The 18,233-nt window shown below is 45.4% G+C and overlaps 1 protein-coding gene across 1 annotated transcript; it reads left to right on the forward strand.

Annotated features, from left to right (window-relative positions):
• Positions 1-2,702: 2,702 nt before the first annotated feature.
• Positions 2,703-4,048, forward strand: LOC117892046 (putative odorant receptor 92a). Its single transcript, XM_034797976.1, has 3 exons — positions 2,703-3,511; positions 3,569-3,767; positions 3,836-4,048. Exons 1-3 carry the CDS (start codon positions 2,703-2,705, stop codon positions 4,046-4,048), a joined length of 1,221 nt encoding a protein of 406 aa, XP_034653867.1.
• The last annotated feature ends 14,185 nt before the right edge of the window (positions 4,049-18,233 follow it).

Raw genomic sequence — 18,233 nt, forward strand, 5'->3', positions numbered from 1 at the left:
TTATTGGCAAACGAGTTTTGTTGTGTACATTTATGGCATGCTCCTTCGATTCATTTCAAGCTAAATGAAATCATTTCCGTGGCTCACTGCTTAATTATTGCTTAGATTTGTTCCTCCCAAAGTCCAATCACATTTAAGTGCAAATAAGATATGAAAATGTCAGAGGACAACTGTTGCGGCCACTGCTGGCACCCTGCTTCGTGAGCCCCACTCGTGGGCAGCAATAATATTCCATGGCATGTTTTTGCATGATTTTGCATGGCTCGGATGCTAACGTGCGTTGGTAGCATAATGATGTGTTTGTGCAAATGGCAATACAATTAATTTGCATTCATTATTGAGTCACATGTCCTGACGCTCCAAATGAAAATGCATTTTAATTGAATGCATATGGCGGCTGTCAGCCCTCAGCCCTCAGCCCTCAGCCATCGATCCTGTGTCCTGTGCGCCCTCCCCTCCCCCCACGCACTAAGTTGTTTCGGATTTCCATGTGCAAATATTTAACTCAATTATTAGCTCAATGAGCAGCGATATCTCTGATTTAAATATTTATCCACATTTGTGCATGAAATGAATGTATTTTCACAGCCAATAAATACGACAAATAAAGTCATTCTCACATCATCGAAATGACTGCCATAAATCCACACACGCACACACACACACACACACACACACTCGTATTTCTATAGTTTTTATTTGTTTTTAAACTAATTATGACAGTCATAAAGTGGCCCCCAAATATCTATACATTAGTGCAGACAATGAAGCATTTTTCTGCTGCTGTTCAGTGCTCAGCTCTGGCTGTTTTCTCACAAATGTTCAGAGATTTTGGGCATGCATCTGCCATTTGGGCACGGCACTCTGCTGTGGATAATCACAAGTCATTCACATCAGTTTTCACAGCTGATAAGCGGGGCGGGGTTTATGCAGTGCAAAAGGTGCTCCCTGGGCCTGTTGGCTCGGCTAATTGCCACGGAATGCTTTTGGCTATTTTTGCTGGAGCCTGCACATGCGAGGAGACAACACTGTGCCTGGCGACACCGTGTCTGTGTGTCGCTCCGTCGCCTTGGACTACTCCTCGTCTGTCTCCTGGCTGTCATTCTGTCTTCTCATGTTTGTTTGCCTTGGCTTTGTGGCTCGCTGCTGCTGCTGCTGCTGCTGTGGCTCCGCTTCCCTTTTTCCCCTCAAAAATATTGTTCCAGCTTATATTTGATGTGTTTTGTGCACACATTTGTGTGAATATAATTCAAATTAATTTCAATTTGCCGTAAATGATTTTACGCATGTAATTTATGCAGCATTTAATTGGAAAACTTTAACCACAAACTAACCGTAAGGCAAACAAATTTACATTTTCTGTCTTTTTTCCTTCTTTTGTTTGTATTGTTGTCTCTCTGCTGCATATAGTTTGCATGTTTACTATCCGAATACGTGTTCAATTAGTGCGTACATATATTGCTAATAGACCGATGCAGCATCTTTATAGGGATTGTGGCTTTTATTTGTTTGATCAGCGACAGATCCAGACAGCAAAGACGGGCGAGAGTTGCTGTGATTGCGGAGTGTGGAGAATGCACATGATTTGCACTGCTTAAGTTAATGCTGTATCGCTGTATGGGTAACAGGTGCTTACCGCTCCTGCTAACAGCGCACTGTTAGCGCGCTGCTTGCACTCACGCTCCAATCACGCAGCTCTCAAGCAGTGGTCTTAGCATATAAGCTTGCACTTACTTACCACCCAATACTTACATATATTATATCTCATATTTTAACCCGACTCTTATCCATTACCGAGTACGCATCGTTGGAATCTTCAAGCGGATACCCAGACACTGCTTGTCGCTTCCCCATTGACCTGCTGTTATGAAGTGCTTCGCTTAATTTCACTTCAATTGTCGCTATCCATCTGCGAGGAGCCACCAAAAGTGCAAGTTTGAGCAGAACTCAAGGGCACTGCTTGAAGAGGCAATAGTTCAACTACATATTCATGCATAGGGGGGGACATATTTGATTAAACTCGTGTGTGTTTGAGGGTCCATAAATACGTAAGTAAGAGCCCTGTCAATGCGCTTTCGTTGGCATTTCAGTTGAATAATTGAGGCAGTTTGTAGCCAAGAACCTTTTGAACAGCAAAACGTAAGCAGGACCACTCGCCCGACTGGAGTTATGGTAACCGCATACGTCAAAGCCTGCAAATCGCTGCCAAGTGGGAGAGCAGTGGGAGAGGAAGGGGCACAATTTGGCTCACAAACGGCTACCCACTTGATTTGTATCGCTGTCTTTTGATGTTGTATTTCGGAGCTGTGAGCCGCACATTGTTCTCGCCGTAATGGAAATCCTTTTGGCATTAAATTAAATTAATTCTGTTGTGGCCTGTAACATGCCTGCCGGGCCCAGTCGAAACCACTGAAAGGAGAAGCAAGCAGGGTCAGAGGAGCAGAGGAGAAGAATCTGGAGCCGGGTGGCAGAAGCCAGAAGCCAATGCCACCTGGGTGAGCAGCTGGCTAAATATTTCAGCAAGCACCTACTGGTGACCCCATGCAGGTGTCTGCAATTATACGGAATTCAATTAAGTAATTATGAAGGGTCTCGCAACCGGCACAACGTTCTCATCAGAATTTCATGCCCAAGCCTGAGCCCTGGACGAGCGGCATCTATAAAAGCTCTGGCGGAGCTGCGCTCGTGCCCAAAGCATCGTCATGTTGTTTAGCAGCAAGAAGGAGAAGCGCGAGCTGCGCACTTTCGAGGATCTCACACGATTTCCGATGGCCTTCTACAAGACCATCGGCGAGGATCTGTACTCGGAGCGGGACAAGAATCTCGTGCGACGGTATCTGCTGCGCTTCTATCTGGTGATGGGTTTCCTCAACTTCAATGCCTATGTGGTGGGTGAGATTGCCTACTTCATAGTGCACATCACATCGACGACGACGCTGCTGGAGGCCACCGCTGTGGCGCCCTGCATCGGCTTCAGTTTCATGGCCGATTTCAAGCAGTTCGGCCTGACGGTGAATCGCGGCCGATTGGTCCAGCTGCTGGACGATCTGAAGGCGATATTTCCCACCACACCGGAAACGCAGAAGGCGTACAACGTGCAGTACTATCAACGGCACATGAATCAGGTGATGACACTCTTTACCATCCTGTGCATGACATACACCTCGTCGTTCAGCTTCTATCCGGCCATCAAGTCGACCATTAAGTACTACTTTCTGGGCTCGGAGATCTTTGAGCGCAACTACGGCTTTCACATCTACTTCCCGTACGATGCGGAAACGGATCTCACCGTTTACTGGTTCTCCTACTGGGGCCTCGCACACTGCGCCTACGTGGCTGGAGTGTCCTACGTCTGTGTGGATCTGCTGCTCATCACGACCATCACACAGCTGACGATGCACTTTAGCTACATGGCCGACACCCTGGAGGCCTACGACGGCGATGAGCACACGGAGGAGGAGAATGTCAAGTATCTGCAGGATCTGGTGGTCTACCATGCCCGAGCTCTAGAGTGGGTTCAGTCCACTAGTCATGGAATCATGTCGCTCAATCGAGTTCTCTTTTGCAGTCTCAGCGAGGAGGTGAACAGCATCTTCAGCTTCACCATTTTGTGGAACTTCATTGCGGCCTCTTTGGTGATTTGCTTTGCTGGCTTTCAGATCACAGCCTCCAATGTGGAGGATATCGTGCTCTACTTTATCTTCTTTTCGGCCTCGCTGGTGCAGGTCTTTGTCGTGTGCTACTATGGCGATGAAATGATCTCTTCGGTGCGTAAAATCAAGCGAATTTTTCATTTCAGCATTGATGGGTTGCTCCGTTTTTTTGCTGCTTACAGAGTTCACGCATTGGTCATGCTGCCTTCAATCAGAACTGGCTGCCCTGCAGCACTCAATACAAGATGATTCTGAAGTATATTATTATGCGCAGTCAGAAGCCCGCCTCCATACGACCACCGACCTTTCCGCCCATCTCATTCAACACCTTCATGAAGGTTATCAGCATGTCGTATCAGTTCTTTGCTCTACTCCGCACAACCTACTACGGCTAGAGGGTGGAAAACAAGAAGAATTAAGGCTAGATTGAGTGGGAAAGGGAAAATATATATCTATTTTTTTTTGTAGTCTTAGAATGCTGCACGCTGGAGTCGCTTTGAATGTGAACATTTCAAAATGAAAGCAAACATCGATTAGAAGTGTCCATGGCTATACATGGCTCAAATATATTCCTGTTTGAATATGCTACGTAATACATTTATGGAACAATTAGCGAATTCCCCCAAAGAGTTGCAAAACAATGGATTGATGTGGCAACCAAGTTCGGAGTTGATAAATAATTAGCAAGCGGCAAAAAATGTGCAAAGCGTTTTTCTATTGTCTAGAGGACTCGGAGAGCAAAGGATGGAGGGAGTGAGTTCCGGAGCGAACGAGTCTCCAACGAGCATTTTTTTGTTGCTTGAATGAATGAATTTCGAAATGAAATTATGCAACGGATACGGATACGTCGCAACCATTCCGCACTCTTACTCTCACTCTGCCCACTCACTCTCTCTCTCTCTCTCACTCTCTCTCGCATTAACATTTTAAAGAGTTGAACGAAGCGGAATAAACCGTTACACACACACACACACACACACACACACAGGGACAGATGCACACCTGGGGCACCTGTCATGGGCGATGTCTGCCTGTCTGCCGATGTAATTTTTAATTGCATATCAGCAATTTATATACATAAATATATTTACACCCAGATGCCCCCAACACGGACACGAACACGGGCACGGGCACGGATACACAGATAGCACGCACGTCTATCTGCTCTGCACAAATAAATCAATAAATGTCAAAAGCAATCAAAGGCCATAAAATGTGCGATTGTCACTAGCAAACCCCCCGAACCAACTCCAGGTATGCCAATGGACTGTAATAATGCGTACCATTTGATATCGGGACCAAACCCCGTTTATTGATATTTAATAGCACGTGGAGAAAGGGCAGTGCCAATAAAGAGAACCAACCTTTGCTTGGTTAATTGTACGTCAGCTGAAATCAACAAAAGTGCAGTTCAAAGTGCTGGCTGGCTGGGCAGTACACGAAACTTTGAGGATTTTACTAAGCGAGAAGTGATGCGGACAGTGAATCTACTCTTTGAGCTCTTTTATATGCATATGTAATAAATATTTAATAATATTTAAATTGAAAACCCAATAATGATTTACTTACGATTGATGTTACGATTGATGCCAAGTTGCTAGTTTTTAGTTTTTAGTAAAATAAATATGTGAAGTGATTTGTGTTTGCATATGCATGAGAGGTGATGCAGATGCAAACAGCAATCACAGAAACTACGCAGTAAATTATAATTCACCGTTGCTCCAATTCGCATTTGGCTGCGAGGGAGGACTGGCAGCGAGAGAGAGAGAGAGAGAGGGAGAGAGGGAGAGAGTCGTCTCAGCCGAGTGTGGGGCGGTGGTGTGTTTGTAGCTTTTGAGAGAGTGAGAGGATGATCAAAAGGGAATCGCGGAAGAAGAGCAGTTGGATAATGCAAAACGGTGTCGCGCATTGTGTGAGCTTAGGCGAGGCAGGCGGCAGTCTGACAGACAGCCGCTACTCACTGCTCTCCAGACACAAAGTGCAAGCAGAATAAGTGCACCCAGACCTTAACAGAATTGTATCTATGAAACATATTTTAGCATGTGGAACATGTTGTTACATGTTGAACCATGCATACATATTTACATTATTGTTCTCGTGATGTATGCTGGCCTTACATCCTCTGTGGTGGGATCATCTCTGTGGCTATTTGTGGGATGATTTAATTTGCAACTTAATGAATCTGTGCTTATTTTGAGAGTGTGTGTTTATATTTTTTGCTGCTCTGGCTTGCTTATTGTTTGTAATGAGCTTCAGCGAATGAGGCTACTGGCCCCGAGGCTCTTTATTGATTGAGAGAATGGTTTGAATGATTGTTTGCCTTTAACAAAAATCAACAACGACAATAATAAACCAGAACCAGAATCAACACCAGCCGATATTATGTCCTTGGCAACTATACATACATATGTACATACATATGCACATAACGCTTATGTAGAGAGTAACGAATGTACATACATACATAAGTACTTCGCAGAGCTTTTTCGGTCTCATCAGGGGAGCTTCCCACATCGGGAAAGACTAACGCCTGAGGAGTTGCTTTAAAAAATATCCATAATTAATTTATTGCCAAGTATTTGTGCACATTTTAATATTTAATTTCTGGTTTAGTTACTGTGACTGCAGGAGTGCTTCAATACATCCCCATCGTAGGCAGTTTGTTTCCTCAGAGCAAAAAAGTTGTAAATGTGCATTTTCCTGATGCTTCTTGCACAATTTTTGCCAGTTTTGGCTCTAATTTTGTAAGCAATTTTTCTCAACTTAATTTTGTCTTTCAAGCCGATTTCCTTTGAGAAAATATTCTGGGAAATACTTTTTTGCTTGCTGCCAACCACAAATGGACGTCTCTACAATTTTTGGTTTTAATTAAAGAATACAAATTTTTCTCGCTCTAATTACTAGTCCACAGAAAGCAATAGCAGCTCGATTCATCGTACCAGAGTCATGGTCTCAGCTTGATGGCTCAAAGAAATTCCAAAAATAGTGCACGCAGTGGGTGAAAAAATGGCCCACTACAATAGGTGGAAAGCGTTAAGAGGCTGACAAGAAGAAACCAAATATTAGCTGTAGAAAAATTAGCCAAATTATTGAAAATGTTTCACCTAGTGTCGAATATTTTTATGCGCATGAAATGGGTGCCCGATGAGTGCAACGTGGAGCAGGAACATTATTCACGGAAATAAGGTTTATAAAAGTATATTCAATGCCAAGATTAAATCTATGAATTATGAATTTATGGAAAAGAATTAACCAGTAATATACAATTCCATTTTAACACACAAAATTAACATTTCTACGAATAGTTCTGCACTCAGAGCCAGACTTAGGTTTGATGCCTGAGTCTGAGTAGCCTTGCAGTCGAGCAAGCCCAACCATATGCACAATGGCATATTGTTTTTGCAGCAATACAAATACATATTCATTTATGCCACTCCACTTCTAATTCATGTGATGAAATACCTTAGGAGATTATTGATATTGAGCACAAGAATCAAATGAACAAATGTACAAGCCTACAGCCGTTTGTACATACATTTGTATCTGAAAATTCTCGGTTGGAAATAATAAAGAATATTATTTCGCAACAATTACAAGAAAGCAAAAACAAGGTAAAATGCAACCATCGACAATAGACAAGAATAGATCAAATAAATGCAAAGAAAACGTCAGGAGGGGGCCAAGAGTTTATTCCACTCGTACATCATTTGTTCACTCTGTTTTCCACTGTGTAATCTTTTGATACTCTGCTTTGCGGTTATTAAGTGTTCACTTTTCGGCTGAGCCAAAGAACTATTGTTTTTGCGGAAACTTAACTAGAAGTAAATTGTTTCTTTCACTTCAAATTGGTAAGAGAAAATGTTCCTTGTTTTTGTTTTTGTTGTTTGCAACAAATTGCTTTCTTCTCTCATAACACCTCGCACATGGTGCGAGCAAATAGTCAGCTTTATTAAAATCTAAGGAATTTGCTGATGCTCAAATGAAAGTCTCAATTTGACAATGTGACACTTTGCATTCACAGCCACAACATTTCCCTTGATGCAGAGCCAAAGGTTATGCTCTCTCTCTCTCTCTCTCTCATTGTTTTTGGCTGCTTGGGTAAAGGCGACCATTTCAAATATTTTCCAGCTAGTTGTTGGCTCTTTGGTGGACGTGAAGCTAGCTGTCTGACAGCAGCCCACATGGCACACATAGTACCAGTGGAGCCGGAGCTCCCAAATGTGCCACTAATTTGTGGGCATGTGAAAATGTTTCTTACGCTTCGCTTTTTATGACCACCTTTACGGACAGTCAGGGCGCGGATGAGTGGCAGTAGTCGCTGCCGTCGAAGCTAAGGTGAGAATGTGTGTGTGCAGCAGGAGCAGCATCAGCACCACCAGCACCACCACCACCACCACCACCACCGCCACGTACCACGTGCTAGTTGGCAGGTTATTAAAAATTTTGCTTGGCTTGTTTCGCCACGCGTTTGTCGCTCTTTTTTAGAGGCAACTTCGTTGCAGCAACAATGTTACTGTTACGGTTACCGCCGCCACTGACGCTGTTGCCTGTCAAATGTTGTCGTGTCTGGTCAGAGCAGACAGGAGAGCACCAGCGAGCAGCTGGTTGCCTCAGTTACCAAATTGACAATTATCTGCAAGTGGTTGAGTGGGCAGGCGCCACCCGGCAAGCAGTGCACGATAGCAAATGCATCAAAGTACGTTGAGTGGCACTGGGGCTAATATATTGTAGCTATTTCCATGGAAAGTTGAAAGATTTATAGGTTTATTTTTTGGTTAACTTATTTGACATTGTTGCGTTGCATTTACGTGTTATTCAGCTTACTCCAAAATGTACATTTTGTGTTTTGTTGCATATTTCTAAACGTACATTTTTGGGTATACTTTATGGTTTTTTTTTTGGTATTTGTTTGAATTTTCTTTGATACTTCGTTTATGCTTTTTGCTACCTTGAGCATGTTTTCTGCTACTTATTCCCATGCCGTCTCTCGTCATCGCGGATAAGATCTATGCTGTTACCATGCCCCATGCCCATATATAATTTCTAATCTAGCGTGAATTAATTTGCCTTCAACTAAAAACTTCCATAATTAGTGTTCCGCCAAAAATTGTGGCACTTGAAGTCAGTAGCACGTCAACAATGGTCCGTATTCCCAATTAGCACACTTGGAAATAGAATATTAGCCATTTAGAGACAGGCAACGAATTCTGATACATTTACATAACAGATAAGACCCTCTTATGCGGTAATTGATACGATGTGATGATGTGGTGTGCAATTGTAATGTGATATGCTGTGATGCTGGAGCCCCTGTGCCTGCCCACCCCTGACACCACGCACTACGCTCACTCTCGTGCCTGCCTCATTAAATATCGCATATTTGAAGAGCCGAAAAAGCTGCGGAAAGTAGGAGAAAGTAATATGCATAATGTATGTACATATGTACATGTGTCGATGTGTATGTACATAAGTTCCTACACAGGTAAGTGGGTAACTACTCGTGTAGTGTGTGTGTGTGTGTGTGTGTGTGTATTGTATTGGGTGGTTTGGGTTGTGTAAGAACCTTTAATAACTTTACTTACACGATGCTCGTTTATTGAAATTCCCCACTCGCGGGAGTCATGCGCGCTCCTTTCTTGACTTTGCCTCGCTTCGAATGGGGATTTGCTTAGTGCGGTTCGACTCAGCGATGGCAGTGTGATTTCCATTTCGTGTTAGGAGATTGCGATTTGCAGAAATGATTGCGGATTACTCACTCTCCTTTGCCTCTCCTTTGGTGTCGCCTTTCCAGCATGATCGCGGGGATGCAAAGAGCAACAACCGCAGCGACGTCAACGCTGACGCTCCAACGCAGAATTGAGCAAGCGCTCTCTCCCTCTCCCTCGATGCATTTCTCTGCTGGAGCAGTCGCTAAATAAAGTGTAAAGCATTCAGAGCAAAACTTACACGTGCTAATACTTTAGAAGTTTCTTATGGGTTATTTGAACGTAAATAAGTAAATAAGGTATTTACACCCACTACTGCCAACTTGCAGGTCACGCTTCAGCGCTGCTTCTTGGATTTACCTCGCTCTTGCACTCTCTCTTTCTCAAATTCCCACTCCCACTCGTACTCTCTGACGTTGGACCAATTTCTCTTTTACTTTTTTGGCCTCTCATGCTGCTCACGCCAACGCACGGTGGACTCACGCTCTCATCTCTGGTCCTACAGCGACGTGCGCTTTGGGTCCGTGCTCGGTGAGTGCCTGTTGGGTATTTGCACATTTTAACGGATTTAATATGAAAATTAACAGCACCACACACACACGCACACACTCACACACTCACACACGAACATGAATATTACTTAATTGTGCGTGTGTGTTTGTGGGAGTTTGAGTAATTTGCGTTCATAATAATGAATCCTTGGGCCTGGCTTGGCTGTGCCCGACCCGGCCCGTTGACGCAAGACGCTGCTGCCAGCAAGACCACCAGACGAGGCCCGGCAAGGCATGGCAAGGGCTGAAAGTAACAGCTGCACTTAGTTGAAAAAGTTCTCGAAATAGCAACAGCATGAGTACACCTACCCGCATGCCACACACGCTGCTTGCCACATCATACTCCCATACACCCATACACCCATGCACCCTGGAATCCCCGTTCGCGCTCCCCTCCCACTCGAACAACTTCAACAATTATTCAAGACGTGACTTTTTGGCCTTTAAATATTTATGGGCACACGTTCCGGCCAACAGAAACGCCAAATGGGCAACGCGTAAGGGCAGCACAGCCACGGCAGAGAAATAAATGCTCGCAACAGCAACAACAAGAACAACAACAAAGGGTTTCCTTTGCTTTGCTACTTCCACTGCGGTCTTATCATAATTCTCCTATGCTGCTGCCTCTTAATTTCCACTAATTTCCACTAAATAATAGGCTCTCTGTACTCTGAATGCTTTTGATTCTGATTTTGATCAGCTTTGGCACATTGAGCGCTGCCCCGAATGCTGCCAGTTTCCTGGCTCTTGTCTAAGCAACAATTTGTGGCCAGAGAGTAGAGGTGTTCGAACTGCTGTCAGAAGTTGCATCATGCCACAGATTTATGCGCTTAAGGGTTGGTGTGGCAGCAGCGAAAGCCGCCTCCTTGTCCTAGTTTATTCTGTGGCACTCATGTACCTGTTCTGTATACTCCAATTTGGCTAATTTGCCATGAGGCATGAGGTCAGTTGCTCGGGCATTTTTTACTGTTTTTTTCGGCCCATTTTTTGCCGCTCAATAGTTCAATGCACTGGAGGGCGTTTTAGCTGGAGCTCAAAGGGGAGGGCACCGCCACTGTGTTCATTCTACCTACCAATAGTGTCACCATTGCTGGGCCAATTAATGTGAAAGTAAAAGCGTGACACACACACACACACACACACACACAGGTACACACTGGCCATTCAAATCCCAATGGCCGCTAATGGAGCCCAACAGGGGCATCTTGAGGGCAAGAGCGTGGGATCATTGGCCCATAAAAGCGCAAAAAACTGACACGGCATGTCCCTTTACATGTCGAACATGGGCAAAATATGCATATCCACGAAACAACTACAGCAGGTGGCAAAACAAAACAACACAACAATCAGCACAGTGGCAAAAAGCTGACATGAAATGCACCCCAAGGATCGCAATCGTTATTGATAATGAAATGGACAATGATAATTGCAGCATTACGGATAACACAGCAAAAAAAACTACTTACCGATTTTGGTTCCAAGAGTAAAAAAGGAGAAATTATTTAATTATGCCAAAGCTTATTCTTGTTTCAATGTGGCACTACAGATTGTTTAATTATCTAAATTATTGTATTTTCTTCTATTAAGCAGCTTTCCAGCTTTCAATTCAAAACATTTTAACTAAAAGTTTCCATCAAGCTTAGGTTTTGCTCTGCCTCATCCTCTTTGTCTTGCTTCAAGAAAAGATTGTGGAAGTGGCGCCAGATCAAAAGGTCAGCCTAAGATCATCGGAGCAGATTCAATGACAGCTGAGGTATCAACGCAATGCCCCAAAAGCAAGCTGGCAAACGTGGAGGAGCAGGCTGTACCATTGAGTGACTCCATCCAATATCTCGTAATCGATGGTACCAACGATCGGTTCACCAAGTTGTCCTCATTCAAGTGGCATTTTCCTTGTTGATTGCATTCATGGTCGATTATACTTGACGAATGCAACCCACTTAATCTCTCCTCGACCACTGTGCGTGGGTCCGTGTCCGTGTCCGTGTCAATTCCGCCATTCGCCAAGCAGCAAAAATTGAACAAAAAAAACGTATGGCAATGGGAAACCGCAGGAAGAGCAGGAACAACTCGAACTGCTCCCAAATGTGCTGCGTGTGCATGCATATATGTATGTATGTATGTATGTATGTGTGTATGTGTGTACCCATTATGTTATCCAAAACACACTTGTGTGTGTGTGTGTGTGTGTGGGTGATTGGGTGGATATATATGTATAGCTGATTTTGCTGGGCAGAGCTGCGGAACCAAAGGTCCTGCCACTTGTTTGCTCCTCGTCGGGTGCTGCATAATTAAATTTCACTGGGCAAGCGGATAAGCGGCGACAAAAATAGGGTCTAGAAATCACGGCGTAAGCGATACGGCCATATGTACATATGTGGGGCATAACGGAAGGAGAGGCAGTGGGGTGAGACGGGTGAGCGTGATGAAGGGAGATCGAGTGGGCAGGTAATTTTGGTTTTAATATTAATGTATGCATGTCGAACGAGGAGCGTGGAACGTTGACCGTTGAACGCCTAACAGCATGCAACACTGCACAAAATGCAACACTGTGTCACTGTGGCACGCGCGCGTATCTGCCTCCCCCCCTCCTGCCTCGCATCCCCTTTTGTACATTCTCCATGTGCAAATCCGAAAAATATGCATAAATAATCGCCATGGCCGAGCGGCGAAGCATCTTTGTCAGCCATCAACATTTTGTTTCCCCCTATCTATCCAGTCTCCCCACCTCCCCATCTCTCGTTCTCCCTCTGCCGTGGCGACTAAGGAAGCAGAGGGGGAAACACAGCGGAATGAGTGAAATCAAATTATGTTCATAATACAATTAAAATGGTAATTGTAATATGCTGATTTTTCGTGTTGGTAAGAAGATTTAGCATTGCCAATTTAGGGTAACATAAAAGAATGATATGCAGACATGTAAGTTGTTATTTCATTGAATCGTAGACTTACAAAGTAAGAGAAACATGCATTTAAGCACCACGACTTCTTCTTTTGTCGCCTGACTGCAGTTTCTTCTCTTCTCTGCTGTTACTGCTTGTGTGCTGTTACAGTGTGTCAGCTATTGATCTGCAGTTACTGCTGTTTGCTGTAACTGCTTCTCTGCTGTTACTTCTCGTCTACTGTTAAGCTGCTGCTACTGCTTGCCTGCTCCCCTTCTTAGGTTTCAGCACTGCTAATGTTAATTGCTTATTAACACTGCTATGGCTGTTCTGCCTCTGCTGTTCAGCTTCCTCTCTGTTACTGCTTATCTGCTCCCCTTCTTAGGTTTCAGCACTGCTAATGTTAATTAGCTGTTATTGCTTATGTTGCTGCTGTGCCTCTGCTGTTCTGCTTCTCCTCTGTTACTGCATATTTGCTGTTTACTGTTAACGCTTTTCTCCTGTTCTGCTTGTAATAAAACCCTGTTACTGTTGATCTGTTATGCAAAACAGTGGTGAAAAAGCCATAAATTATTCGAAATTATTTCTGAATTTATGCAGCAATAAACCAAAAATTGTAGCAAATACAATATGCATTTCTATGCATCGTCATAGATAAATTAATAAAACGCACAATTACGATAGGACTGCACTGCTCAGGGGGGGAGGGGGGAAGACTGCTGCCACCACGCAGATTCGTACACAGCTTGCCTGGCAATTGGCTGGTCCAGTTGGAATTTCTCTCTGGTGCCCTCTGTGGGCATGGCAGAGCATGGTAATTTATTTTAATTGATTTTCGCATCATTTATCAGCAATGTGAGCCGGCAACGGCAGCGGCAACTGCAACTGCAACTGCAGCAAGCGACAAGAGTAACAACAACAACAAGCAACGATCGAACAACGCACTCATCCAATTTGAACACTTTTAATGCGAATCGCTCTTAATCAATTTGTACAATTTCAAAAGCGCACTGATGTGCATAAATGCAGCATTTAATGTATGCAAACAACAGCAACAGCGGTGACAGGGGGCAACAGTGCCCAAAAAAACAAAAGCAAATGCAACGAAATGACAAGGAAATGCTCATCAAATGAAATGGTAGCCCAACCCAGCGAAGAGTTCAGTTCCCAACTCAAGTAAAATCCAAGCATTAATCAGAGTTCAATCAATGAATTCCAAATCAAAGCAAAATCCAAGCCAGCAACCACAGCAAACGGAATTTGGGGCATGAAATTAAACCGAAGCAGCGACTTCAACCGAGCATTAAGCAAATTATATTTAAAGCGATTTTACACGTAAATGCCAAAGCCAAAGCCAAAGCCAAAACCAATCCAAATGCAAACCAAAAACACGAGTCTCAAATTTGACAATAATGAAATGTGAACTGCTGCAATTACAATTAACAAATGGCAAATGGAAATGAAATGCAAAATGCAAAATGGAAAATGTATTAGGTGCGCCAGAGAGCTGATATTTAATTACGGTCATTGGATAATCCCGACCATGTAATGCTGATGATGGCTAACGAGAGAGTTCTGTGTAATGTGAGGCCGAGTCCGTGTCCGTGTCCGAGTCCGAGTTTGCATTTGCCGCCTCTGATTGGTAAAGAAAAAGAACTAAACTATTAATTACCCGATGTGTAATTTAAGCAGCCAGCAGCAGGAGCCGAGCTGAGGCATTCAATGCAAATTCAACAAATCAATTGGCAATGGAAGAGGCCTAACTCTTCTGTTGAACTTGATATTAATTCGCTCTCAAATACATCCTTTATGGCCTTGAGTTCTCTGTAACGTGTGAACGCATTAAATGGGAATTAAAGCCAGCGCCAAGCTGCCCCAAACATTCCCACAACATTCATTTGCTGAGCCCGAACTTTGGTCCACGGCATTAGAGACTTTTCCACCTGGCAACAGTTTGCAGCCATTTGTCCGGGTCCAGGGCCAGGTACAGGTCCAGGTCCAGGGCCAGGTCCACGGCCAGGTCCCAGGTCCAGGTCGTTTTCCACCGGTACGTAGCCATAACTATCATCCTCGTGTTGCCACGGGTTTTTAGGCCAAAAGCCGGCCCAGCGTTTGTTTGCCGTTCGGCTTGTAAATGCATTTGACCACGTCACGACATGTTTGGCCCCGGCCACAGGAAGTGGCATAGCCAAAGGACGCTAAAAAGGATAACCAGCGAGTGGGCAGCGGGCAGCGGGCAGCGGGGTGCGGGGTGCGGGGAGCTGCACGTGCAGCCTCGCCTCTAGTTGGCTCTGCATTCAAATGAAGAGTTTTATTTATGCGGCGGACATTCTCGCTTCATTCTTTTCTTTGGCTCTGCAGCCATTTTGCCACTCGTTCTGTGAGTGTTGGTCGGAGTCATGTCGCGTCATATAATTTAAGCAGAAATTTATGTCCTTATGCTTTAAGGAGAGAGAGAGAGGAGAGGAGAGATGCGGACACACAGATACGTATGGGGAAAGGTGGCGGCGGCATGGTGGGCTGGTGGTGGGGCAACCCAGTTGCGGAGTGACTTTATCAGAGCGTTCCCATTTTTTGGCTTATATAATGCTGATGCACACACAGAGCACCCACCCAGCACCCACTACGATTATTTTCCTCTCCACTAACCACTTCTATTGGCAGTAGGTGCCCGAATCCTGTCCCTGCATCCTTTTTGGTTTTCCCCTTTGAAGTACGAGTGCCTGGTGGTGGCTTCCTCGACCCATTTTGTGTGTGCTGTGCAGTGCCCCTGTGTGTGCCATCAGCTCAACTCCTTCACCTGTTCCCGCCGCCTGCCGCCCGCCGCCTGCCGTCTGTCGCTTCCTCTAAACATTTTCGGTCGCACATTGTAGCTGCCTAATGAACACATGAATAAAATATGCGATTTGCTTAACTTCTGCACGACTCTGGACGGGACTGAAGCACCTATCCAGCCATCCCATCCACCTGGAACCCCCTCACTCGCATGCCTCATGCCTGAGCCCGCATAAGCAGTTGCAGGAGCAGCAGCAGCAGAAGGAGCAGCAGCAACAGTCTCTCATCAAGCAAAGTTTTTCGAGAGACTTCCACACAGGCTGCGGCACAGGTGGGGAAGTAGGGCTGGTCCCCTAGTATGGCAATTGGTGGCATGCCACACAAAGGCAAAGGGGCAAAGGGTGGGGTGGGGTGGGGTGGAGTGTGGAAGACACAGCTGGCTTGACTTGAGTTTATCTTGGGGCCAGCAGGCGGCAGCTTCCGTCACTTGACGATGCATCCAAAAATCGTTGAAAGTCACTCAACAGTTTAACGGGAATTGCGCCCACGATGACGACGACACGGTGGGGTTGGGCTTGGGCTTGGGCTTGGGCTTGGGGTGTGTGGCAGTATGACGGCTCGTTGGCAAGAGTGAATGAATGGCAGGATGGCTGGATGTGTGGCAGGCTATTGCCCAAGCCAACTGTCATCGAAGGTGCCAGCACACAATCGTGTGCATATCGAATATCAGTCAACAGGCAACAGTTCACAGACGAAAGTCACAGCCAAATGTTGACCAAATCCCAAGCTAAGCGCAAAGATCTGTAATCGAAACAACGGCCAGAGAGTTGACAATTTGGCATACATTTTGCATGGAAATGAAGACTTACAGTACGGCAAACAAGTATGCACACACCTGAGCCAAAGCTAACGCTCAATGAGTGTTCAATGAAACGAAATTAACGATTGCCGAAGCTTTCATTGCTGTCAAATGTCCAGCGATTACTTAATCGTTTGTTCGATTTATCGAGTGGAAAACGAACTTCGATTTTATTTGCAATGTTAATGGAGTGATTCAAATGTGGAAGCAGCATTGGACTTGTTGGTACGAAGAGGAACGCAATAATTGAGGGAAAAGTTCATTGTGGAAATTAAAACTGCCAAAGTGGAAGCAGCATTCAAGTTGTTAGAAAACTTGAACCTTGAGCTATATTCACTCCTTCAGGTGCATTCAAATACTTGCCAAATGTCAAAAAGTGCAATTAATAACTGGAACGAATATTCTCATAATATTCACACAAACTCGCGCTCCGCTCTGTTCCTTGCCATTGTTCCCCCCTTTGGCGCGGACTCTGCCTGCCGCTGTTCCTTCCCAACTGTTCCATGTCCAGCGTGGAAGGCGCTGGTGAATGAGCCGCAAATCCTTCGGCAGAGTCCGAAACGAGTCGCATCCAATTGAATCCAATGCGAGCGCAGCCAATGAAGAAGCTGCCACATGGAGGAACACGTTGGAAGTGCGAGCAAAAAATGAAAGGAAGTCGGCACACAGGCGGCGGGAGCAAAGGGAAAGGAAGCGAAGCAGTGGGGGGATACAACAACAAAAAGAAGGAGTCTGGCGCCAAGCATTTGACGGCTGCTAGAATGCGATTCAATGGGCACGTTTATGCTGGAAATGGATTTCCCATAGAATTAATATCACACCAAAAGAAAGGAAAACCAAAAACAACGCATGTAGAGAGAGGGGAGGGGAGGGGTGGGGAGGGGAGGGGAATGAAAGGCAAAGGCAGCGACAGCGACAGCGACAGCGTCGCCAATCGTCTACTTTTTCATGCAATTGAATTGCCAAGTGAAAATCCGAGAACATGCAGAAGCTCAGAAAATAGAGGAAGCAGCCAAGCTGGAGAGGAGAGTGGAGAGGGTGGACAGGGTGGACAGGGTGGAGGATGGAGTCGTCGAAGGAGCAACCCAAACGCAGCAGCAGCTCCAAGGCCAGAAGGAAGCGACAAACAGAATCGTGGTTGGCAAGGCCGCGGTGGAGAGCAAGGCCGCGGGGAGACGAGCCAAAAAAGCAAAGCCAACCGAAGCCGTGGCCTTAGCCGAGCGCAAAAAGGTTAAGTGGAAAGCTGAGCCACGGCTAAGTCCCCCAATGGGCTTGAAGTCCTGCCCCGCCAGCGGCTGCTGAGCATAAAGATTGACGCAGAATATATCTTGGAATCTGCCACATGGCGCCGCACAGGATTCCTGCGATTACAAGTAGCTTGAATTGGTGTACAGATGGAGCCCCACCCCACCCCCTGCCAACCCACTCAACACCCATCGCGTATGAGTGATTTATTTGATGAGCTCCTTCATTTTCGTGGGGTCTCCTCTCCTCAAAATGGAGTTCAGGCGTGACAACACGCACCCTTGACCAGCAGCAGCAGCAGCAGCAGCAGCTGTTGCATGGTGTTGCATGGTGTTGCACGGTGCATGTGTGCCCCTTGGCTGCACTTGCTCTAATTGTTGTCGAAGCCACGCCTCATGGCGCACGCCCCCCAATCCAAGTCACTCCACAACTCGATTCTAATGACCGCCATCAAGCTGGTAATTAGCCCTCTGTGCGGGCCTAATCAGGACACAGCGGGCAACGCCCAACTGATTCCAGAAGTGCCCCACAACTGGGTCAGCGATGGGCCAACTTTTTGTTGG

Source organism: Drosophila subobscura, chromosome A, assembly GCF_008121235.1.
Source record: "Drosophila subobscura isolate 14011-0131.10 chromosome A, UCBerk_Dsub_1.0, whole genome shotgun sequence".
Classification (NCBI taxonomy): Eukaryota; Metazoa; Arthropoda; class Insecta; order Diptera; family Drosophilidae; genus Drosophila; species Drosophila subobscura.

Excerpts from the sequence above, each read along its gene's own strand:
- LOC117892046 (XM_034797976.1), top strand. The coding sequence starts at position 2,703 with ATGTTGTTTAGCAGCAAGAAGGAGAAGCGCGAGCTGCGCACTTTCGAG. Across the intron at positions 3,512-3,568 it reads TACCATGCCCGAGCTCTAGA|TCTCAGCGAGGAGGTGAACA; the intron begins GTGGGTTCAGTC and ends TCTCTTTTGCAG. Across the intron at positions 3,768-3,835 it reads GCGATGAAATGATCTCTTCG|AGTTCACGCATTGGTCATGC; the intron begins GTGCGTAAAATC and ends TGCTGCTTACAG.